Source organism: Emys orbicularis, chromosome 6, assembly GCF_028017835.1.
Source record: "Emys orbicularis isolate rEmyOrb1 chromosome 6, rEmyOrb1.hap1, whole genome shotgun sequence".
In the NCBI taxonomy this organism is placed as follows: Eukaryota; Metazoa; Chordata; order Testudines; family Emydidae; genus Emys; species Emys orbicularis.
Window position 1 is genome coordinate 15,264,220 of NC_088688.1, and position 26,928 is coordinate 15,291,147.

At 38.2% G+C, this 26,928-nt stretch overlaps 1 protein-coding gene across 3 annotated transcripts in view; it reads right to left on the reverse strand.

Annotated features, from left to right (window-relative positions):
* Positions 1–26,928, reverse strand: part of DYM (dymeclin) — a 348,564-nt gene that overhangs the window by 76,425 nt on the left and 245,211 nt on the right. For all 3 annotated transcript variants that reach the window (XM_065405941.1, XM_065405940.1, XM_065405937.1), the window contains one exon: positions 11,833–11,935. In XM_065405941.1, the coding sequence (XP_065262013.1) occupies positions 11,833–11,935 (103 nt within the window). The remainder of the gene's footprint in view (positions 1–11,832; positions 11,936–26,928) is intronic.

Below are 26,928 nucleotides of genomic sequence, written 5' to 3' on the forward strand. Positions count from 1 at the left end.
AAATCTGAGGAACAATAATAACCACATTTCAATGGAAAACAACACATACAAATTTAGTATTTAAGTCTCTTCAAATAATTGTAGAGTTATTGCATCTTTATACTTCAATGGGTATTAATATTATATATGTAGTCTATGGAGAGCATCTTTTGAGATGTAAATCTAATTGCTATTGCTAATTGTTCTCACCATTTCTTGAAGTTTATTTTCATGCCTCATAAATCCAAAGGATGCAGCTCTTTTGACCAGAAGGTCATGAAACATTCCTACTACACAGAATATCTTTAAAGCAAATGTAGATGCTAAAATAACTTTAAACCTGATGCCTGGTTTGCAAACAATTCAATTTCTAGATAACATAAGATATAACTAGTAAATGAAACATAAATCATATGACACATTAGACTTTCATGAAATTCCTCGTGTTATACACCAAAAGTATTTTCTTGAACTTAAAATTGTCCAAAAATCCTTCAACTACAAACTTGTTACTAAACAAAAAACAATGTGAAAAGCAACTGCAAAAAACAAAAAACAAACAAAAAAATACCCAAAGAAAACATACTACAGTCTTCTGTACAAATAATCAGTAGTTTAAACAGTTTGAACCGTACCAGCATTTTGTCACATAATTTTAGGTTAATTTGTTCTTTTTGTTTAGGGGTAAATCATGCAGTCTTTACTTAGTAAAGACTCCAAATGGATTCAAAGGGAGGTTCTGAGTAAGAATTCAGAAGGAACTGCAGAATTAATAAATATAAATATAAATATAATATAATATAATATAATATAATATAATATAATATATGGAGATATACTTATCTCATAGAACTGGAAGGGACCTTGTAAAGTCATCAAGTCCAATCCCCTGCCTTCACTAGAAGGACCAATTTTTTTGCCCCAGATCCCTAAATGGCCCCCTCAAGGATTGAACTCACAACCCTGGGTTTAGCGGGCCAATGCTCAAACCACTGAGCTATCCCTCAGTGGTTTGGCACTTACTTAATAAAGGAGCTCATTTTGGCTCTTAAGTTAGACTGTTATTCAAGTCTACCCAAAAATTGCTACCTTTTGATTATATGAAAATTGTGGGATTAGGTAGGAGTAATTTTCTCTCATGCTAAAACATAATTCATCTGGGGGAGAGGATGAGTAATACTTAGAAAATATATTTATAGCCTGCAGCTCAGCATTCACAGTGGAGGGAAGAGCACCCTAAAAAGAGTCTGATGTTAAATGGCAATTCCATTTATAAGCCAACAGTGTAGGGTTGTCAAGATCCAGACAGCAACCAGAATAGTCAGAAGGGGATTAAACTAATAGCTAAAGAGAGGGTAAAAAGAGGGAAAATACAAGCACTCAATACAAAATCGAAATGCAGCGAACAAAATTAATCAAGGAACCAAAGGACACAAAGAGAAGAAATACCTGAACTGCTTATACACCAATGTTAGGAGCCTGGGTAACGAACAAGAGGAATTGGAATTGCTCATTTATGAGCAGAAATTCTAGCTAGTTGGTATTATTGAAACCTGCTGGTATGATTTGCATGATTGGAATGTTAAGATCAATGGTTATAAGTTACCTATTTAGGAAGGATCGAGTGGGCAAAAGGGGAGAGGAAGTGGCACTCTATGTCAAAAATGGCATTACCTGTTTCCGAGTCACTGATAACTCACAAGAAAACGATCCTGAATGCTTATGGATCAATGTCCTAATAGATAAAGCACAAGACGGGGCTTGATGTCTGCTACAGATCACCAAATCACACTTGGGAACAGAATGACCAGCTCCTTATGCACCTATGTATACCTGCAGGATAATGGAGGACTTCAATTTGAGTGACATATGCTGGAGGTTTCATGCAGCCAGTACTATAACATCCTTCGAATTTCTAAACATTATAGATGACAATTTCCTAAGTCAAAAAGTGTTGCAGCCAACACAGGAGAATTCTATAATTAAACCTTGTCTTAATCGGTAAAGAGGAACTTATAGACTTTAAGGCCAGAAGAGACAATTGCGATCCTCTAGTTTGACTTCCTGTACATCGCAGGCCACAGAACCTCACCCACCCACTCCTGTAATACACTGGCTGAGTTACTGAAGTCCTCAAACCATGATTTAAAGATTTCAAGTTATAGAGAATCCACCATTTACTTCAAACCAGCAAGTGACCTTTGTCCCATGCTGCAGAGGAAGGCAAAATCCACCAGGGTCTCTACTAACCTGACCTGGGGGAAAATTCTTTTCCTACCCCATAATACAACGATCAGTGAGACCCACCAGTCAGACCTGGGACCTGAGACCTGGGAAAAAATTCACAGTAGTACCTTAGAGTCCTCCCCATCTATTGCCCCATATCTGGCTGACGGAGATATTTGCTACTAGCAGTTGCAACAGGGTCACATGCCATTGTAGGCAATCTCATCATACTATCCCCTCCATAAACTTATCAAACTCAGTCCTGAAAAGTTAGAATTTTTGTCCCCTTGAAAAGCCGTTCCAGAACTTCACTCCTCTGATGGTTAGAAACCTTCATGTAATTTCAAGCCTAATCTTGTTGATGGCGGTTTATATCCATTTGTTCTTGTGCCAACATTGGCCCTTAACTTAAATTACTCCTCTCCCTCCCTTGTGTTTATCTCACTAATGTATTTATAGAGAGCAATCATATTTCCCTTCAGTCTTCATTTGGTTAGGCTAAACAAGCGAAGCTCCTTAAGTCTCCTCTTGTAAGGTAGGTTTTCCATTCCTCTGATCATCCTAGATGACCTTCTCTGCACCAGTTCCAGTTTGAATTCATCTTTCTTAAGCATGGGAGACCAGAATTGCACAGTATTCCAGATGAGGTCTCACCAGTGCCTTGCATAATGGTACTAACACCTCCTTATCTCTAATGGAAATACCTTGCCTGATGCATCCTAGGACTGCATTATCCTTTTTTCATGGTCGCATCACATCAATGGCTCATAGTCATCCTGTGATCGCCCAGTACACCCAAGTCTTTCCTCTCCTTTGTCACTTCCAATTTATATGTCCCAAGTTTACAGCAAAAATTCTTATTAGTCTTTAAGTGCATTACCTTGCACTTTGCACTATTAAATTTCATCCCATTTCTATTATTCCAGTTTTAAAGGTCATCCAAAGCTTCTTGTATGATATTCTGATCCTCCTCCGTATCAGCAATACCTCTCCATTTTGTGTCATCTGCAAATTTTATTAGCACACTCCCACTTTTGCGCCATGATCATTAATGAAAATGTTGAATAAGCTTTGTCCCAAGACCTATCCTTGTCGAACTCCACTACTGACCTCCCTCAAGCCTGACAATTCACCTTTCAGTATGACCTACTGTAGTCTCCTCTTTAACCAGTTCCTTGCCCACCTTTCAATTCCCATATTGATCCCCAGCTTCTCCAATTTAACTAATAGTTTCCCATGGGGAACTGTATCAAATGCCTTACTGAAATCGATGTAGATTAGATCCACTGCATTTCCTTTGTGTAGAAAATTGGTTATCTTCTCAAAGAGATTAGGTTGATCTGGTGGCATGTTGTATTTTATCCCAATTGTTGGTTATCTCGATGTCCTTAACTACTTTTTCTTTCAAAATTTGTTCCAAGACATTGCATACAGTTGAGGTCAAACTAATGGGCCTGTAGTTTAACAGACCACTTTTTTCATTTCTTTAAAAAAAAGGTACCATATTAACGATTCTCCAGTCATGGGGTACCACCCCCAAGTTTACAGATTCATTAAGAATACTTGCTATTGGGTTTGCAATTTCAGGCATCAGTTCCTTTAATATTCTTGGATGGAGATTATCCAGGACCTCTGATTTGGCCCATTAAGCTGTTTGAATTTGACTTCCACCTCGAACTGATCACAGAACTAAAAATAAGTGGTAGCTTAAGTACAAGTGATCATGACTTGATCCTACTTATAATGTGCAAGCACAATGAAGGACAGACCAGTAATTTATATACTTGGCACTTTCAAAAGGCCAATTTCACAAAGCTGAAAACAATTACGAGCCAAATCAGATGGCAGGAAAAATTTAATCAGAAAAATGTGAATGATAATTGGGAATCATTTAAGGACACCTTACTAGATACCCCAAAAGCCACAATTCTACAATTGAGGAAGAAGGTCATGCTGGTTAAAAAAAACATCTGGTTTAGGGGGAAATGAAGGCAGCTGTACAAATTAAAAAAATAATATACAACAAATGGAAGAAAGGGGAAGTTGATAGTAAAGAATATAAATCTGAAGTTAGGAACTGTAGAAAATTGACAAGGGACACACGGAGAAATCTATGGCTAGCACATTAAAGGACAATAAGAAGGCGGTTTTAAAATATATTAGGAACAAAAAGAATCCTGACAATGATATTAGTCCATTACTAGACGGAAATGGTAGACTTATCAATAATACTACAGAAAAGGCAGAAATTTGGAATAAATATTTCTACTCTGTATTGGCGGAAAAAACGTGATATAGTCTCATCATATGGTGATGATAAGACTCCCTCCATTCCACTAGTATCTCTGGAGGATGTTAAACAGGAACTATCTGAAGTTAGACATTTTTAAAGCAGTAGGTCCAAATAACTTGCATCCAAGAGTTTTAAAAGAGCTGGTTGAGAGGTCACTGGACCATTAATATTGATTTTCAATAAGTCTTGGAGCATTTGGGAAGCTCCAGAAGACTGGAAGAAAGCTAATGTTGTGCCAATTTTAAAAAGGGTAAATGTGATGACCCAGGTAATTATAGGCCTGTTGGCCTGACATTAATCCTGGGCAAGAAAATAGAGTAGCTGATACAGGACTCAATTAAGGAAGAACTAAAGGAAGGTAATGTAATGCATGCAAATCAACTTGTATTTATGGAAAATAGATCCCATCATACTAACTTGATATGTTTTTTTGATGAACTTGCAAGACTGGCTGATAAAGGTAATAGTGTTGATGTAATATACTTAGACTTCTGCAACGTGTTAGATTTGATATCACACATTTTGATTAAAAAGCTAAAATGATATAAAATTAACTTGGCACAAATTAAATGGATTAAGAAATGACTAACTGATAGGTCTCAAAATGTAACTGTAAATGGGGAATTGTCATTGAGCAGGTTTGTTTCCAGTGGGGTTCCACCGGCATCGGTTCTTGGCCCTATTCTATTTAATATTTTTTATCAATGACCTGGAAGAAAAATAAAATCATGACTGATAAAGTTTGCAGATGACACAAAAATTGGGGGAATGGTAAATAATGAAGAGGACAGGTCACTGATTCAGAGCAATCTGCATTGCTTGGTAAACTGGGAGGATTAGAAAATATGACATATACTTGTAGACTCAAGGAGCTCAATCTATTTAGGTTAACAAAGAGAAGATTAAGGAGTGACTTGATTACTGTCTATAAGTACCTACATGTGGAACAATTATTTAATAATGGGCTCTTTAATCTAGCAGAGACAGGTATAACACAACCCAACAGCTGGAAGTTGAAGCTAGACAAATTCAGACTAAAAATAAAGTGTAAATTTTTGACAGCGAGGGTAAATTAACCATTGGAACAATTTACCAAGGGACATTGTTGACAATTTTAAAGTAAAGATTGGATATTTTTCTAAAATATATTCTCTAGGAATTATTTTGGGGAAGTTACATGGCTTGTGCTACACAGGAGCTCAGACTAGATGATCACAGTGGTCCCTTCTGGCCTTAGAATTTAGGAATAATTTAGTGCAAAACTGGGTAACCATCACATTAGAGGGAGCCTAAATTGCTAGATTTTGCATACCTTAAACAGACATTGCCAAGTTAAAAAATATCACAAATATCTGATATTGTTTTATGTACTGCAACTTCCAATAATAACTTACTGAAACAAATCATTTTATTTCATAATTATAGTAGAAAAGCTTATTAAGTGCAGCCACAAAAAGGTCTAAAATTCAAGGACTCAAACATTTAGGAGTAAGTGAATACTAAACAATGCTATTCATTCATTAACATTATGTAACTAAATACTATCATTTTGGTAAATCAAACCCTGAAAAGCTTAAATTAAGTAGGAACCTTGACAAGTAAAAATGGAAGAAACTATACAGGAAAATAATTCTGGAAAGAAGCCGATAGAAATTCAATGGAAAGAACAGGGCTAAACAATAGATTTTAAATATGACTCTTGAGTAAACACTATGCCAGGAAGATTACTTTCTTTTTTATAATTTTGTATATATTTGGCATATACTGCACAATGATGAGAAGCCTTTTCTCGTTCAGCAAAAAATAACAACTTCTACTGCTAGCCTAATAAAGGATACAATTAAGGAACTCTAATGCAATACACAGTCACTATGTGTAACTACTGCTAGACAGTATATCGACAGACTACTGTCTAGACCAGCGGTGGGCAACCTGCGGCCCGTCAGGATAATTCACTGGCGGGCTGCGAGACAGTTTGTTTTCACTGACCATCCGCAGGCACTGCCGCCCCCAGCTCCCAGTGGCCATGGTTCGCCGTTCCCGGCCAATTGGAGCCGCAGGAAGTGGTGTGGGCCTTAGGGACGTGCTGGCCACCACTTCCCGCAGATCCCATTGGCCATGAACGACAAACCGCGGGCACTGGGAGCTGCGGGCAGCCATGCCTGCGGACGGTCAATGTAAACAAACCGTCTCATTTATTATCCTGGAGGGCTGCATGTTGCCCACCACTGGTTTAGACATTATTAACTTTATCTTAGTAGCTGGATGGCTAACTGGTTTAGTTTCACTTCTAAAACACTACTAAAGTTACCAGATGGTAGCACAGAAGATTGTCGTCTTAGTTCTATTTCTCATTAATCAATCTAGTCATTTAATGATAGGCAGCTCACCTTTGCAAGAAATGCTTATTGCCAATTATGATGCAGTTCTTCTTTAGATGCTGTAAAGTCTGTTCTACCTTAATATAGCTCTATAACCAAACTTTTGTTAGGTGCAGCTGCTGCCTATAGGTTGTACCTATGTAAGCATATAAGACTTTACATGGTGCCAAAACATTACGATCTCTTAGTTACAGTTTTTACATTGTGCAGATTGAGTGACTGAAATTCTCATATGTTGGCAGTTTGGTAGACAGATTAACTCCTCATTTGTCCAGGTCACAAAAACCACCACCTCAATTGGTATTACTGTTGGTGATCTCAGCTAACAGATCAAGTGATTGTCTAAAGAGATCACAGCTGAGAGAACATCACAGAAATAAGCAACAGAGGGTCCTGTGGCACCTTTAAGACTAACAGAAGTATTGGAGCATAAGCTTTCGTGGGTGAATGCCCACTTCATCAGACGCAATTCTGATGTATTCTGTATTCACAGAAATGTATTCCTAAAGGATAAGGACAGGACAGGAGATATGGTGGCATGGCAGGGTGAAATAATTTATATTATAGAGCATTAACTTTGCTTCAGCAGTTTAACAAAACTGAGATTAAATCACACATACCGAAGATAAAGCTTGTTTAATTCTTATGTACAGTCATTTTTTATCAACAGCAATGTCATTAAATCCTGAATAAAACATGTAGCTTTCTATGTTTTCACCTTGTTTAAAAGATAGTTAATAATATTTCTGTTCAGAGACCTTCTTTCAGCTAGACTTTTCAGATCCCAAGACATACAAGACAAATATGTAGATTTGACTTCTAACACACTATTTGTTTTAAGGAATTAAATGAAATAAGGGAACCATTTAACATCCACCCATATATAAGAGAGCAAGATTACAGATCCTTTGGTTCTCAGTTGGCGGAACTGAAATGAAGGACTATTAATAAAGTACTTTCAGCTTTGACTATAATCAACTGTAATAACAAGATAGAAGTTACAAAAAATTCTTTTTGTTGAAACCACTTTTGTAATACTGCTTTTTAATAACCCTCATAATGGCCGAATTAGAAGGACCCCAACTGAAGTCATTCATCCCACATAAAACAAACATTGCTTTTTCTTCTTAGCTTTGTTTTACAAGCTACATTATTTCCAGATGATGCTTGAGGGGCCTAAGGGTTTCAAGAATTAGATGCTTAAATAGACAGCTGCTTTCTATTTACCATATAAATCAAGGATAAATCAAAGAAGAATCTAAATAGTGGACTTCATTTACCGCCATTATAGAGCACAAGCTGAGAAAGAAAAAGAATAGAAAGAGAGAAACATCTCATCAAGCAATTACAAAGTTTTATTTAGATTATTAACAAAGGAGGAGGAAATGCAGTGACATTTGTAGAATCCTGGGCTTCTAAATAACATTAGCTCTGCACAGCAGGTAAGAAATAATTCACTAGACTGGGAATTGGCCAGGAAAAATTCAGCTCTGATCAGCAGTTCTCACAAATCCATCAGGCTTTGCTACTGGGCTCAAAATGCAGAGCTTACTTTGCTCATATTGTTTAAACTTTCCTTATTGACTATAAAAGTAGATCAATTCTAGCCCTTAACTAATGCAGAAACGTCACATTTTGGACTATGCTTTGGCGGATGGATCATGAGAGCATTTTTGTATTTTCAAAGATGGGGTCATATGCCCCCCATATGAAAGATGCGTTGCAAAGGAACTTTCTTGCACAGTTCATATGATTTGGTCACATGACCTTCAACATATGGCACCAGAGTGCTCTAAAACACTAGGAATTTCTTGAGACTGACTTTAAAATGTGTCCAAGAAATAAATGTTTAGTAAAAGTATGTATTGAGCAACTGTGTAGCTACTCTATAGATCTTGTGGGATGAAAAAAATAATATTTTGTACTTCTACAGCACCTTTCATTTGAGGGATTTCCAAATACTATATAAATAAGCCAGAGGTTTAATTGCTAGAGGGTACTTCAGGCCACTGACGAGCTTTTAATTGCCTTTGAAATGACATTTAGGCGACATCGCCAAAGATGGGACAATTTAGAACTCCAGCACCTAATTGGTATGTGTACAAGGATGTATTTCTAGGGTTCACTTTGGGAAACATCCACTTATTTTCTACCTCCCAAATATAAATGTCAAATTTTAAACTCAACTGAGTTACAGAAGTTTCCCCATGTGGCCAGTTACCAATTTACCTTGGCTGTTCGTGGATAACCTAGCCAACTAGAAGATCGGTGGCTTAAATTCTCAGTGCTGGTAGTTGGCTAGTGTGAAAATAAAGGAGTAGATTTTCAAAAGAATTCAGCAGCTAGCTACCTCTGAGTGCTGAGAACTTCTGGAAGTCTGACCCCAATGATGGGTGTTGGGCACTTCCAGAAGTCTGCTCCAAAAGGCCTTCAACTTGCCACTCAACATCTAAGGCCAAATACTAGTAAGCAGCAAGTAAAGCACCTGCTGCCATAAGCCCCCATCCCAGTTTTGCATATAATTGCCGTTAAAATTAATGTAGACACTGAACAAAACCAACATGACTAAATGTTCACTGAATATGCACAAGTGATGCATGTCAACTTATTAGAATAAAAAATTATTTTTTAATTTAAATTTTGTTCCTTAGTGAGTTTTTCAACTTCTACCTAAAATTAACTATTTCATAAGACATGGGGGAGAATTCTAAAGATAAAAAAGATCTTTAATCTTAAAAACTAGATGTAATCCCCCAGGCCCCCAAACATAACCATCCCTTTCCCCCTATCTGGGGCGGAGGGGGGGGATGGACAGAATTCCAGGGGTCTCTTCTTAAAATCAGCACCTTTTTCCATGACGGCACAGTTAGCACCTTCCAGGCAACCAGATTAGGCCATTACAGCTATCATTCATTGCTTAAGAATGTGTGCAAGCGTTAAAATATTTTGTCCTTCTATACAGATTTTCATTCAAATATCTCAAAGTGCTTTACATACATTAGCTATTTCAAGGCCAGCAAATTTCAGTGAGATAGGTTTGATAGCTAGAGATTGATTGTGCCACTGCCACTTGAAACACAGCCACTTCTGGGCTGAAATCAGTCAAAGCAACTCTATTCAAGATTTTAGGATGGGCCATGAAGACTCCTGTAACTGAAAGAGGCCTTTGAACATGTAGAGCTTTACTGCCCAAAGTTGGAATTTGACAAGGCACTGAGGTTAATTACCCCTATGAAAAATTATCTGAGATGTGTAACGATGAGTGCTCCGGAATGGTTTAAAATGGCACCTCTAGCAGTGTAGTGCCCCCTTACAGCACACTGGGACATGGGTTCAGAACTGACCCAAAGGAAAGAGTACCACATATGAAGAGCACCAACCCATTGAGACCCTTGCAAAGTCTAAAGGACATCTGGTTGTCCATGCTTACCCAACTGAAAGAGCTTTTAGACTTATGTTATATTCTCTTTTAATAAAACACATGATATGGTTCTTTCCTTATGTTAAGAGGTGACTTTTTGTTTTGTTTGTTTAACACCATGTTTTGAGTTACAAATCAGTTGATATGTTAAAGATTAGAGTGTTACTTCTCAAAAGCACAACAGACATAAATCAGAGAGTATAAAATCACTGGTGTTGTAAGAAGTTACTCTGAAATATGGCATCACAGGTGGCAAGACTAAATAGGAAAAAATGCTGATGATTGTTTATTCAATAACCTTAGCCAGCACTCTGCTTTTGAATAGCAAAATGGCATTGTTTGTGTATTGCATATAAACAACTCTGGACAGGATATGCAAGTCAAGCGATGTTGCTAGTTAAATTAACCATTTTGAGCCCCCAAAATATAACCTGTTAGATAAAAAGTAATAGATTTAATAGATATTAGCTAGTGTGTTGAGACCACAGCCTATCGTGCTGACCAATGTTGTTTCCTTGTATTCCCCTATTAGTCTGTCTGTATTCATCAGTTGTCTCTTGTCTTATACTTAGGGTTTGTAGGGCAGGGACTACGGTTTTTTTGGTCCATGACTGGAGCTCCTAGGTTCTAAGATAATGCAAATAATAATAATAAATAATAATAATAATAAAAGATCTTCTAAAAGATCTTTTAAAAGCTTGAACTATGTGAAGATGGAGTTGTACAGTTTGTAATCCCTCAGAGTTTGGTTTCCTGAAACACTTACTAAAACTCAAGGTAAAATATGGTTATATTTCCATGATCAAACACATAGTAATTTATAAATTAGGAAAAACATTTTTGCACAGATTTATAAAATAAAATGCAACAATGTAAACCAATATAAACCAGTGACATTTGAAAAGAATGTATATATAATACCATTTAAGACTCGGGAAGAAGTTTCTTTGTCGTATAAATTAACAGTATAGTAAACAAGAAGTTTTCTGACAGTCATACAATCAATTTACAAATTGTTGTCCCATCTGCAGATATTGGCTTAGACCAGATGAGAAGCCATCCTTAGAAGTGTATGTGTACGCATGTTCAGAAAACACCAGTTTGGTCTACAACTTCATTCATATATTGGGCACTGCTGTTTCAAAGATGTATTACTGTTTGTTTCAAGAGCAGATCTGCATAATATTTTAGGTCTTTTAAAATATTGGTAGATGCCAAAGAGTTTTTTTTTTTCCAAGTATGGTTTTAACTACATCGCCCAAATGTATCTGATTGCAACTGTCTTGAAAATTGCAAGCTGACAGGCTATGGAAGGTTTCTTAGCTTTGAATAGCTGTGGTTTGTTTTGCCATTTGTAAGTATATTTTTCATTTTCTTACTAAGTTTCAGACATGATGTCATTTTGAGAGGTTCCTATATTTTGGTGTTGGTGGTTGCCTCATTGTCACACACTTTGATAACCTTTTGCAGATTTAGGGATGTTGCTGCTTCTATTTTGAGAAGTTCACTAAAACATTAAATTCAATACTCACGTAATCAGGAAGTGGAGAGTCATCTGAACTGAGGGAACCTCTCAAGGTTTGCGTGGCTTGCTCCAAAACTTTGTTGTGTTTTTTAGACAACAAAGAAAACAAACTGAAAAAGAACACAAAAATCAGAAAATGTTTACTATAATAAGAATTCACAAGCAACCCTCTACTTCCGGTTAGCTAGACTATTCAATTAGAAGAAACTGTCCATAATATTTCCTTGAATTGGGAGATTTAAAGAAAAATACAATGCACATCAGTTGCATGGGTAATATATGCTTTACATCTTCGGTAAGTGAGAAAGAACTTTGAATTCCATACTACAAAATATGGAGAAAGAAAGTTAAGTTTTCGTGCTTAAATATTCAAAAGTCTGGGAATAACAAAGTCAAGATTGTATGTGCAACTTAAATTCTGCTCATGTATATCCATAACAATGAAGTCTTCAAGCTCACTATCTCAATGCAATACATTTATTTTCCACAACCTTGGGTACATGTAGTATCTTGTACATTTCCCCCCACTTTTTATGTTTCAGTTTGTTAATGTTCTAGGACATTAAAAAACCCGAAGTTAATAAAGAGATGTATTTTACTAATTTAGTCAGGACTCCCATACTCTACATTTTCTTTTCAGGGAGCAGCAGAGACTTCTGGTTCAATTCAGAGGATGAGGAACTGAATTACAAAGGTAATTTCTCGGTGAATTTAGAGGGGCTATGTATGTCTGCATTGTTTTCTATTATTTTTAACTTCTTATACTTTGGCTGGAAATTTCAAAATCATCTAAGTTACTTACATCATCATAAAAAGTCCCACTAAGGACATTCCCTTATGCTCCTAAGTCACTTTGGATCTTTTAAAAGTCCTGTGCTTAATCTTTACTAATTGGGGTAAGCACTGTGTATTCCCCAAATATTTTATTTTACGTGCACTACCTGGCGTACATAGTACTACAAGATGCTAAACAGATGTATTAAGTCTGAAGAAAAATTTAAATTATGCAGTCCGTTACTGTATAGATTCATAGACAAGCCCAGAAAGGACCACTGTGATCATCTAATCTGACCTGCATAACAAAGGCCATAAAACTTCCCTGAATTAATTCCTATTTGCATGTGAGCCTATCTTTTAGAAAAACATCCGATCTTGATTTTAAAAGTGCTAGTGATAGAGAATCTAACCCTTGCCAAATTACCAATGGTTAGTTACCCTTACAGTTAAAAAGGGACACCTTATTTCCAGTCTGAATTTGTATGAGCTCCTCGGCAGTGAATTTACTGGTTCAGGTTAACTACATAGATGAAAGTACTACTTTAGAAGGTATGTATTTTAAAGAGACTGCTCTTTAGTGCCACTGGTGTTCCTTTGTTGAGTGTCTTCACTATACCCTTCACTATTTTGTACACCACCTACTCTCTCTCTCTTCAGGCTAAAGAACGTCAACAATCTGACTTCATATGTAAATCCTGCGTACCTCTAAACTGTTTTGTTGCCCTTCAAGACTTTGACGGTCTCTGCTACTGTAAATTATTCTCTAGGTGAGCTGATCAAAGCTGAACACTGTACATAATAGAATATCAAAGTGACACAGTGGCCAAGAATGATGGGGTTTTGTGTGCTTAACCTGATCTATTACATTATCGTAAAAATAATTCACGGGCAGTTGACCGCTTCTTACTCTCACTTCATGCATGTAGGTCCCTTCACCAGGATATCCATCTGTTTTAATTTTTCAGATTTTAAAACTTTACCCTACTGCACCCCCCAAAAAATTAAATTAAAATTTATTTTCATTAAGGTTAATAGATGCTTTAGAAGATGGGTGGTTTGATGGATAAAACACTGGCCTTTCAAGCAGAGTTTAAATCTAGCCTTCAGGTCTCTGCACATAAAACTGACAGGTTCAGCTTCGTTTTCAGATGTATGGGTATGTTCCTGGACACTGGGTAGAGCATGACTATTAATCTTAAAATTTTGAACACATTTAATAGTGAACATAATCTTTATGCTGTCTATTTATTATAAACACAAAGACATCACAATACTGTACTGCCTTGTCTAATGTTAACACAGAGATGTGCATGGTGCTTTAAAGACACAGAAAGACAAATCCCTACCCTGTGCATCTTACAATCTAAGGGAAACAAGGCATAGGGACACAGGATGTAGTCAAGGAAGTGGAAAGGCAAGGAATAGTGTTGCACAACAGAAAGCCAAGAAATCGTCTGTTTAACATACGCACCACAGTGTTTGATGGAGGGATATGAAGGAGGAAAGTAGCCTGAATGATGTGGATGAGAGAGGTCATTCCAGGTATACAGGGCAGTTATGTAAGGAAGCATGGCAGTAAATGTAGGAGGACGTAAACTGAAGGTGAAGGCAGAGGGAAGGCCCTGACGTTGATAGCAGTAGGAAATAAAAGACTAGGGTTAGTGCTCAGCACTTTCTGACAATCGGAACCCCTGTAAGGTGCCTCGAGTTGAGTATCCAAAAAATGGAGACCTCCAAAATTGCTAGTCACTTTTGAAAATCTTGGCCTAGAAGAATGCAGGAGCAGAGCCGTGTACAGCCTTGAAGTGTTCAGATTCTGGCCTTGACAAATGTTATATTGCCCTACTTATACCATACATTTACTAACTCACAAATCATACCATTTATTACTGTCTGGATCCCTGCTTTATGAAGCTCCCCAACCTGTTTATTATAATTTCTAACTTTTCTATGTCTCTCAGGCAGTTAGCTTACTACTTTTACCCTCAAATCCATTCACCACTTCTATTTTCAATCTCCCCATATATTATATTACAGAGACAAAGTACAGACACTTTTGCTTCTCTTTGATGGCTATAACCATTCTGAAAATGCGACGTGCCACCACAACAAGGTCAAGGGGCTTGAAAGTCAACCATGTTTTAGTTCTGGATATGGCTCACAGACAGGGTCGGCTCCAGCAGTTCAGCGGCAGGTCCTTCGCTCCTAGAGGCAGTGAGGGACCTGCCGCCCCCGAATTGCCACAGGTGCCGCCCCTCTCCCTTGGCCGCCCCAAGCACCTGCTTGTTAAGCTGGTGCCTGGAGCCGGCCCTGCTCACAGACAACACTGGTCTCACTGGTCAATTATAGCCTGTTTGAGGTAATCAAATGTCCATGCAGATTCTTTGAGATCTCTCAGTTGCCTTTGATACCAGTGACCACAAGGCTGTAGTTCTTGGCAAGCATAGAGTGGCTTGAGTGGCTCCATTCTTTTATCTCTGAAAGACTCCACATGGTAGCACTGCCCCAAGAATCCCTCTTTTGGAAGGTACCACAGGGCTCCTCCTGTTCAACATGCTTGTGAGACAATCAGAATATATAGTGACACAATCTGAGGCTGCAGTGCTTTCAATTTGCAGATGACAATAGCTCTATAATTGTGTGATATCATAACTGTTGAAATATTCTCAGTTGCTTAAACTACTAACTCCTGGATTTAAAAGGGAGGGGAATGGGTGATAAGGCACTCAGATAGTATGGTAATAGGCATAATATAAGCTAGATTGATTGCAGAGAGCATTTCCAGAGAATCCACCTCAGTTTTGGAACCTGCTTCCTCACACTGGTTCATCAAAACCTGAATTTGTTAAGGTCATATATTCCCCTGCCACCCCCGCCATTCCCCATGTTTTTCTGCAATTGTGGACTGAATGAGTTTTATCTGGATAGTTGGAGAGTTCAGATTGGTTTGTGTCCTAATTTGTATGTTTTATTATACAATTCTTCTACATGCACCCAGAACTCTGGATGGTCATAGTTGTAAAAAGCTTTTTTTCTTGGTGCAGTCGACTATATCCAAGAGGTTACATGATTTGCCATTAATAGAAGAGGTCTGCTGTTGTACATTCTTTTATCAGTTCCTGCTGGCTCATTTTCAGAGCATTCATAAGGATTTAGAGCTGGTATAAGATTTCACAAAAATCACTAATATTATTTAGTTATTTATTAGTGAGTATAAAATCGACAACACAAAACAGGGTAAATAAAAGCTAGTGACACCCACTAACAATGAAGTGGTGGTGTTAGCATTGGCAGAGCCTACTCTGTTCAAGTGTTACATTATATAAACAAATATATACATTTATGTAGCCAGTTTATGTAAGAGGAAGATTATTCCTGGGTTAATATACTATAGATACAGAATCTTTTGGGGATCTGAGAGACTGAGGTTTAGTGCTTTGAAGAGCAGAGAGAACTCAAAACTTTTCTCTCTGCAAAAGTGTTGATCAGAGTTTGAGCAAGTCTTCTTTGTTTGAGCAAGTCTTCTTTGAGCTTTACTTGCTTAAAATAAAGTCAGTAGCTTTTACACTAACAATATATCCTCACACTAACAATATCCTGATTCTTTATGGTTATCCAAGAACCTCAGCAAAAGGCAAGAGATTTTTGCAATATTCTTCTGAGGGAGTCAAGAGGAATGAATTAGTTTTTCAGACCCACACCTTACCTTTTCTCTTAAGGGCCAATTCAATGTCCTATCAGTTCCCAACATCTCTTCAGTCTGTGTCATTTTAGGAATAGTATTAATAGCTTGATTTCTATAACACTTTATATTCAAATTCCTTATCAGTCATTAATCCTCACAACTACCTTTATGATAGCTATATATTGTCCTCCCTATGTTACAGATGGAGAAACTGAAGCAGAATAATGAAGTAACATGCCCAAGACCAGAGGGAATCAGGATCAGAGCTGATGTTAGAAATATGGCTTCCTGAGTCCAAGCCCCAGGATGAAACTATCACTGAACCACACCTCTCTCAATTGTCTGATATACAAATAGCGGTAAATAAGATTGAGAAGTACTAATCCTTTGTGATAATTATAGGTGGTGATCAATACCTACAGCATTAAGAATAATTCAATAGATCTGAAGGCAGTGAAAATCTGCATCCCAGAGAAAAGTACAGAAGAAAGCAACTACTTTCCTAACCTCTGGAATCTCTTATCCTCTTTTCCCCTCAAGTGGATCCATCTGCAGTCTTTTATCAAGATATCTACCTGCTTAGGCCTCATATCAGCCTCCCACCAATCTACAACCTTTACAATTGGAAACACTTGGAATAGACCCTCAGTCTACAAGACTACTGAAAGTAAGAAAACAAAAATAAGATTATCTAGGATAATGGCATACACAGTAGCACAGTGTATGGGGAGGGATAGCTCAGTGGTTTGAGCATTGGCCTGCTAAACTCAGGGTTGTGAGTTCAATCCTTGAGGGAGCCACTTAGGGATCTGGGGCAAAAATCAGTACTTGGTCCTGCTAGTGAAGGCAGGGGGCTGGACTCAATGACCCTTCAGGGTCCCTTCCAGTTCTAGGAGATAGGTATATCTCCATATATTATCTAAATATTATTATCCTTTTCCCTTCCCAAATCCAGATGTTGTATTTATACAATAAATTGCTCATTTGACGACAGATTTTCAGCTTGTCTAAAGCTTGGCTTTGAAAACTGGTTCTTTACCTGCACTGGGGAATGCAGTGTTACTTCTGCAGTCATTAATACTGCTAATTCAGTAGTGTCGTCAGCACCATCTAGTGCTGCGCAGACAGCATCATTCGTTAAAACTGATCTAGAGGTGTCTAGTACAGTGAGTCCAAGTGCAGATTAAACAAAGTGTCTCCGTCTATTTTGGAAGGTACAGTTCATTTCATGAAGAGGAAGAAAACAGCTCTGGAAGGAAGAGGGACTTCCACCACAAGTAGCTTTTTTGGGAAAACCCAATGAGCTGCTTTGGCTGCAAAGGGAAATTAAATACAAAACACAGAATAAGGCAGCAGGATTTGGGTAACGTATTTCTTCAACATGTGGAAATGGAAACATACACAATATTAATCCTCCTGCACAGAAGTGAAGAACATATGGCAAAATGAATCCCCCCCAGGAAAATAGAGGAGGATGAGTGAGGAGAGGGGAAGAAACAGCAGAATTAGAGAGACAATTCCCTCTTCTTGCCTGATTTTCCCTTTTCTTCCTAAAATTTAAAAGCTCGGATAATTTAATTAGGAGATTAGCTGCTGAAACCTCCCCTACCAATTTCTACTTCTGAAGCATTGGTGGGTGTGTGATAAGGTGAGCTAACTATTAATTTCACAGAATTCCTGGGATGTGATGAAATTAGGCGAAGGAAAATGTAGGCTGAATATCAGGAATAACTACCGAACACTTATGTCTCAAGGAGTGTGGAACAGTGGAACGGGGAAGTGTGGGGAAGCCTCATAACTCTAGACACTTAATAAATTAGAATAATAATTTGCACTTTGTGTAGCAGCCTCTCTCTGAGCATCTGACAGCAACTGGTAAAATATTAATTTAGCCTCAGAGCACCACCTAAAGGTAGTATTGTTATTCCCATTTATCTGTGGCAGAGTCACAAAAAGGTCTCCTAATTCCCATTCATATGCCTTAATCACACTTCTGCTTCTGCCTATTTAAGACTAGACTGGACACAACAATGGAAAAATATATAGTGGGAAAAAATCCTTCATGGTCAGGGTGGATAGACTAAATGAGATGACGATAGTGTAGGGTTTTCCATCATTACTTTCTGTGATATGTAATTTATATATTAACAATGTACTCAAGTTCGAAACAGTTAAAGCTCAAATACACAGGGACCTCCTTACCACATCCTTTCATAAGCATGCTTATGGATCAATGTTTTAATGAATCAATGGACCTCCAAAATCACACTAGAGAACAGGAAAACCAACTTCTTAAGCATATATTTATAACGTGTAGGGGGAAAAAAAAGCTGAGTTATCGTGGGAGACCTCAAAGTTTCATGCTGCCAGTACTAAAGTGTCCTTAGAATTCCTAAAAATTATTTGACAATTTCCTAACTCAGAAAGTGTTGAATCCAACATGAGGGAACTGTATATTAGACCTGATCTTAACAGATCAATTCCTCTTTATAGCAGAACTAAAAATTAGTGGTTGAATAGCTGCAAGTGATCATGACTTGATTATTTTATGTATAAAAAATGTAAAGTCCCAACCAGTAAAATATATATATGGTGCTTTTAAAGGATCAATTTCAAAAGGATTAAAACAATAATGAACCAAATCAGCTGGGATAAAGTATTTTAAAAGACAACTGTCAATGATAACTGGAAACTGTTTAAAAACATTTTACTAGACGCCCAATACCACAATTAAGAAAGAAGGGAAGCAACAACCTGTCTTAGAAGGGATGTGAAAACAGCTATTTTTAAAAAATATATAACAAACAGAAAAAAAGGGAAAGTTGATAGCAATAAATATAAATTAGAAGCTAGGAATTACAGAATATTGATAAAGGAAGCAAAAGAACACAAGCAGAAATCAATGGCTAACAGAGCTAAAGAAAATAAGGAGTTTTTAAAGTATATAAAGAACAAACAAGTCCTAATAATGATATTGGTCCCACACTAGAAATGGTAGAAAAATCAATAATAATGCAGAAAAGGTAGAAGTGGTCAATAAATATTTCAGTTCTGTATTTGGTAAAAAATAGATGATGTATTTATATCTTATGATGAAATACTTTCCATTACAACAGTAACTAATGAGGATGTTAAAAAGCAGCTACTAAAGTTAGACACTTAATGTAATACACATTTCTGATGTAATATACCTAAGACTTCTGTAAAGCATTTGGCTTGGTTCCACATGACATTTTGATTAAGAAATCAGAACCACAGAAACTCAACATGCCATACACTAAATGGATTAAATGCTGGCTAACCGATAGGCCTCAAAATGTAATTGTAAATGGAGAATCAAGATCAAGTAGGTATGTTTCTATTGGTCAATCACAGAGATCAATTCTTGGCATTATAGTATTTAATATTTTTATCAATGATCTGGAAAAAAACCAAAATCATTACTGATAAAATTTACAATGGAACAAAGATTGGAAAGTGGCAAATAATGACAAACATAGGTCACTGATACAGAACAATCTTGATCGCTTTGTAAGAGGGATACATGCAAACAATAACCATTTTAATGGTACAACCACTACTAAAATACTGTGTCCAGTTCTAGTATCAAACTTCAAGGAGGATGCTGAAAAACTGGAGAGGGTTCAAAGAAGAGCCACAGGAGTGATTAATGGATTGGAAAATGTGCAATATGGTGATAGGCCTCAAGGAGTTCAGTCTATTTAGCTTATCCAAGAGAAAGTTAAGGGGTGACTTGATCACAGCCTATAAGTATCTACACGAGGAACAGAAATTTGATAATCTATCAGCTAAACATATACTAACATTCAATGTCTGGAAGTTGAAGCTAGACCGAGTGGAAATAGGGTGCTAATTTTAACAGGGAGACTAATTAACCATTGGAACAACTTACCAAGGGTTGTGGTGAATTCTCCATCAATGGAAATGTTTTAAATCAAGACTGGATGTTTTTCTAATAGATATGCCCTAGATCAAACAGGGAAGTTCTATGGCCTCTGTTTTGCCGGAGATCAGATTAGATGATGACAATGGTCTCTTCTGGCCTTAAAAAAATCTCTGAATCTAAGGAATGCCCTACAACAAATACTAAATGAAAAGAAAGAGAGAGGAAAGACTGCAGCAAAATTTGCATACATTTTTATTTTGTGGTTTGCCATCAGACATAACCTAAAGAAAGAGGCAGACAAGACAAACAAACCTTTGTGGGAGATGGGTTTTCTGGCATAAAGAAAATCAATATAATTAAAATGGGTAAACTGGCCAAGGTCTCATCAGAACTAAACTCTTACATTAGCACCCTCACAGACCCGCGCAACCATACAAAAAGGCAATATTAGCACTGGATCTGTATTGCTATTAGCCATGTCCCTATTTGTAATTAAAGCTGCAATGATTAATGAATATATTTAGTTACATAAATCATTTATTTTGATTTGAAAATGTTTAACTGAATATTCAGGCAGGCGGTGACATTAGGGCTCCAATCCTGCAGCTGAATGCATGTCAGCAGAAGGACTCCTGTGTGAATAAGACTGTTGGACTGGGGACATAATACTCTAAAGTTCCCTGCCTCCTCTGATGGTAAGAGGAGAAATCAAAAATGACACTGAAGTTTGGAGCCTGGGTAATGGGGAAGATGGTTGTGTGAGCAACAACAGCAGAGAAGAGAGGAAGAAGAGAAGGTTTGGGAGGGAAGAGGAGGAGCTCAGAGTTCCCCAAATTGAGTTTAAACAGGTGCTAGGATGTCCAGGAAGAGGTGAGAGGTTGAAAGGAAGGGGTAAGGTCAGAGGAGGAAAGGTAAACAGAGTTGCTGGAACAGAGAAGATAGACGAAACCATGAGAGAGAGAAGAGAAGGGGACCAAGGACAGAACCTCTCCCTCCCAAACAAACACTCTCTCTCTCCCTCCCCCAATTTTCAAGGACAGTAGTTAACTTTAATCTATCAAACCAATTAAAAATATTTAGTAAAATCTCTGAGTATGGGAATACTCAAGAACTATAGCGTTGTTTGTAATTGCTTATTTGGTGTGTGGAGACCCAGAGCTCTCATGTAATCCCCCTTTCAGGAAGTACATGATAATAAACCGAGCAGCAGTTAAACACTAAACAAAAGCCATGAAGATGTAAACACAGACTAGTGGGCCAGAAATTGGATGAACATGGTGTGACGCTGTATGGAATTTGGGGGACACTTTAGGATATTATGAATACCAATATTGTAAAAATAGCAATGAGTTGTGCCAGATATGCCATGTAAAGTATTTGCAAAAATGTTATAATTTGCCAAGTATGGTAATCTTGTATATGTGTGTGTGTATAGTAAGTTATATGTATGGTATGTCTGTAGTTCCAAACTTGTGCTGTGCATCTGGGTGACACCCGCAGACAGATTGGCATCAGCACTGCCTTGCCTGCTTGATAGCCCACCAAGGAACAGCAACTGTACAATGAACCCATTGAAAACGCCAGGGGCTACACCTACGCCAGGGGCTACACCTCAGCAAGGCATGCAGGGGCCTGCCTATGGATAGAACGCTAAGGCTTCCAGGCCATGTGCCGGGCAGCTTGTGTTTGGAACAAAGGAAATAGAAGCTGCATGGCAAAAGGCAGCTGCATCCTCTTCATTCTGTCTTCATCATTCCTGCTTCTTACCTCTGGAGTAACCTTTCTACAAAGGTTGCATCTGAAGAAGTGAGGTTCTTACCCACGAAAGCTTATGCTCCCAATACTTCTGTTAGTCTTAAAGGTGCCACAGGACCCTCTGTTGCTTTCTACAAACGAAGCTCTAGTCTGATCAAAGGACTTCCATCCAAGCTGTGGATGTGTTCCAGAGGTACTTTCAAGCCAGCAGACTCACCAATACTGCTAAGAACCTGATATATGGACTCTGAAGTCTCTGTATATATGTGACTGCTTTACCATTTAACCTCTCTCTTCTTGTTCTTTCTTTTTTCTTTATAATAAACCTTTAGTTTTAGAGACTAAAGGATTGGCTGGCAGCGTGGTATTTTGGGTAAGATCCAAACCTATACTGACCTGGTAATGTGGCTGACCCTTTGAGGTCAGAAGAACATTTTGTACAGTGAGCAGAGTTTTTTAAATAACTTCTCACTGTACTGGACCTACATGCTGATTAGGAGCCAGAGAACTGGAATGCAATAAAGGGGATCAGAAGCACAGTTTGTGACTGGTTGGGGAGATTAACTTTAGTGTTACCCACTAGTCTTGGGAGTATGTGTTTTCCCTTTTGCAGCCTGCCCTGACCTTGGCACTTCCAGTGAGGGCTGCCCTAAGCACACCTGGGTCACACGTGGGTAGTTATGTACTCTAATATTACAGTAATATTCTCTGAATTATTGTTTCTCTTCTCTCTCATTTTGACATGCCAAGTGTATTACTGTCCTCAATTAAAAAATGTAATAAAGTTACAGAATTAAATACAGGCCATAAAGGCCACAAATTATAGAAACACACCTTAAACAATGGTATTCTACAGCTTGTATTTCACCATCATAATTCCATTAGAAAAGAACCCCTTTATATAAAGACATGAGAATAGCTTAGACTCAAAATTTTACCTCTTTTAAAGTTATTATAATCTTATGGAGAACGTCCTCTATGTTGTAGCTGTACCTTTTGTTTTTGAGCTACTGTTTAATGCATCACTGAAAGAAAGATAATATCTACATAGGGTCCCATTATAAACAATAATTTCTACTCCCTCTGTTGGCTCATTAGTCACAATCAAAATATTATTTCCCAAGTTTTACTGTTCTAAGCTTTGTTGTTTTCGGTGTTGCTGTTGCCGTTTTGGTTCCAAGATATTCGAGAGACAAGGTCGGTGAGGTAATAGTTTTTATTGGACCAACTTCTGTTGGTGAAATAGACAAGCATTAGAGCTGCACAGAGCTCTTCTTCAGGTCTGGACAAGGTAATCAGAGGATGGAAATATCACTGATGTATCTCACGGGTCCTATGCATGCCTATCACATCATGTGGTGTACCTCATACAGTGCACTACATGCCCCAATAACAACTGTGTGGTTGAAACCAGACAATTGCTATTCTTTCAAATGAACTCACAAAGCTTGTCTCGTTCACCAACAGAAGTTGGTCAAATAAAAGATATTACCTCACCCACCTCATCTCTCTGATCTAAACTTTTGAAAAACAAATGAAGCACCTCCAGTTATTAGTTCAGTCCACTGGTTTTTATTCATTAAACAAATAGATTCCTTTACTTGGCATTAGTTTCAATGTAAATGGGGAATCAGTGATGAATGCATTATAAGACCAATCCACAATATATTCACTCAAGTGGATTTCAGTTCTAACAAGTAAATAAAAAGCACACATCATACACTAGTATTATGATTGATATTAGATTCCGAAGGTATTGAAAACAGCTAATTAAAGCTAATACAAATGATTTCCTGCTAAAATACAGCCAGACACAAAAAGCATAAGAGACCAGTGAAATAACAACCTCCATTTACTCAGCCCAAAAATATGAAGATCAGATAATTTCAGCAGATAACCATTGTCCATATTACAAACACAACCATGTCAAAGTACTTCGTTACAAGACTGCCTGCTAGCCAGGTTACAAACAAGGTTTCAGTCTTTGGCATAGGATGGATCTTAACCTTATTTTATAACAAGAGCTAGGTCAGACCATGGTGTATCCAAGGTCTTTAAGGTGGTCATATTTCTAGTAAAAAGCGACAGAGTGTCCTGTGGCACCTTGTAGACTAACAGACCTATTGGAGCATAAGCTTTCGTGGGTGAATACCCACTTCGTCGGATGCATATTTCTACTGTAGTCAGGAACTAAAATTTTTCTAAAAGAAGTTTCTTTACAGATTTCATCAATCTCAAGATTTATAAATGCTATACAAGCAAATATCCATTCACGGGCATCCTATTAAAGGAACAAGTTGACTTTACAATAGGTAAAATATTTTAAATTTAAATTACCCTTTTAGTAGGAGAACAGTTACTAATCCATGTATATACTATCTCTGCAGCAGACTATTCATTTTATTTGTTACAATCCATGGGAATATGTATATTCTAAGAAGTCAGTAAAAGGAATCTTTCAACAAATATATACAAACTTCAGGACTGCTGGGAAAATCAATACAGATTTGTTCAGTCTTATGATTCTTACTAACGTACTTGCAGTTGTGCAAGTTTTTTCCATCTGTAAAACCACCATGGCATTCTTTTTTAAAAAAAGTCCCAGGCCCCGAAGAGCACAGTAATTAAATTTACATTGTCTTCAGCTTGTGTGGAAATTAACCTCATTTCCACAGAGGAAGCAGGGTTTGCTCTTTGTTCCTTCACATTTTATTTCAGCATTTTAATCTTTCCTTATGCAAAAACCAACCAACCAAAAAAAACCCCCAACCAAATAAAAAACGCCAAATTTACTATATTCTGTACCTGAAATTACTCCATTTACAAATTAAGAGGAAAATTCTATTCTGCAGATCACACTTTGTCCTCATTAAAGCCAATGGGAGCCCCAGGTACACAACTAAGGGTAGAACTGGGCATAATGATAAAGCCAGCAAATGCAGTTTCCCAGATACAATATTATAAAATGTATACTGCAGCACTCTAAGTGTATGCTTTATAGGTCCATGGAGAATGCTAATCCCATTGCTCTGGGGAACACATGGCACCATAGATGAACCCATCAATCATGGGTCTCCATAGCATTCTCAAGAGGATGCAAAGCCTTTGCCCAGAGAATACAAGAAATATTGGTTTCTAGACCATGCTAATATGTCTCATACTCAGACATTAATCTGCACAGCAGACAGCAAAATTTATGCAAATACCACAATGCTCCCTTCACTGCATTAGTAATTTGGACTAATTTCTACTTCAAACTACTCTGAATACTAAACAAACTTGCAAATCTAAACTATCTACCATACATGTAGCAGAACAGCCTTCAAAAGAATAATAATTGGATTTATATTTGTATTTAATAGCATCTACCCAAGCTCTAGGTGCTTTTATAATTATAGATAATATATAAAACAAAAAGGAACAATATAAAATACATGCACCACCTCCAACCCCATTCAGCCTCCAGCCCTTCTCTGCCTCCAGGCCAGATCCAGCCCAGTCCCACTCCAGCACCAACCCTGCTTCGCCCCCAGCTCTAGTTCCACTCCATCCCCTGCTCCATCTCCAGCCCAGCTCTGCCCTCATTCCCTCTCCGCCCCCAGACCAGCTTCTCTCCCATCCCCAGCTCCGCTGCTGAGGAAGCCTTGGCTGTGCACCAATGGGGGTAGGGGGGAGACGCAGATAGATTCTGTTAATGGTAAGGGGGGAAGGCGCGCGACTGGAAAAGTTTGTGCACCACTGCTCTAAGGCATGTTTTCCAATCCTTTAATCGTTCTCATGGCTCTTCTCTGAACCCTCTCCAATTTTTCAACATTCTTCTTAAAGGGTGGATACCAGAACTGGACACAGTACTCCAGCAGTGGTTGCACCAGTATCAAATACAGAGATAATGTAACCTTTCTACTCCTATGTGAAATTCTCCTGTTCATATATCCAAAGATCACATTAGCCCTTTTAGCTACACCATCGTCCAGGGAACTCATGTTTATCCTACATGACCCCCAAGTCTTTTTCAGTTATTGCTTCCCAGGATAGAGTTCCCCATCCTGTAAGTATATAGCCTGCACTCTTTGCTCCTAAATGCGTGACCTTACATTGACCATATCGAAATACATATTGTTTGCTTGCATCATGCTTACCAAGTGTGGCAGGGCAGGGGTAAACCCCTTGAATGCCCTGCTAAAATGCTGGCTCAGCCCTGCTGTTTGGTAAGGAGGCCAAGTGCAGGGGCTTGGGCAGCCAGCAGAGGACCCAGCTGCAGGCCCTAATGGGGGCTGACTCACAGCAATGTCTGGAGTTAAATGCCGGCAGCTGGGCTGAGGACGGGAGGGCTATAGAAGCCCTGAGGCAAGCTCAGTCTGGAGGCTAGCCTGGGAAGAGACAGGAGGGCTATATCTCTGTCTCCCTACCCAAGGAAGTATCAGAGGGGTAGCCGTGTTAGTCTGAATCTGTAAAAAGCAACAGAGAGTCCTGTGGCACCTTTAAGACTAACAGAAGTATTGGGAGCATAAGCTTTCGTGGGTAAGAACCTCACTTCTTCAGATGCAAGCTTACTTGCATCTGAAGAAGTGAGGTTCTTACCCACGAAAGCTTATGCTCCCAATACTTCTGTTAGTCTTAAAGGTGCCACAGGACCCTCTGTTGCTTTCTACCCAAGGAAAGGAGCCTTATGGGCCAGCAGACTCTGGGGAGGGTCTAAATTTGGATAACTGTTGGGGGAACAAAGGGGTTGCACTGTTGCACAGTAAATAAAGACACAAGGGTGAAGCACCAAAGAAGGAGAGGACTATTTATTTAACCAGCTAACACAGGGCACAGGCACAAGAGGGTGGAAGCATGTGTGGACCCTGTGACACCAAGCAATCCAGATAGGTCTATGTCATTAATCAGTCACCTTCGTTGTTTACTACTCCCCCAATCTTTGTACCATCTACAAACTTGATCAGTAACGATTTTATGTTTTCTTCCAGGTCATTGAT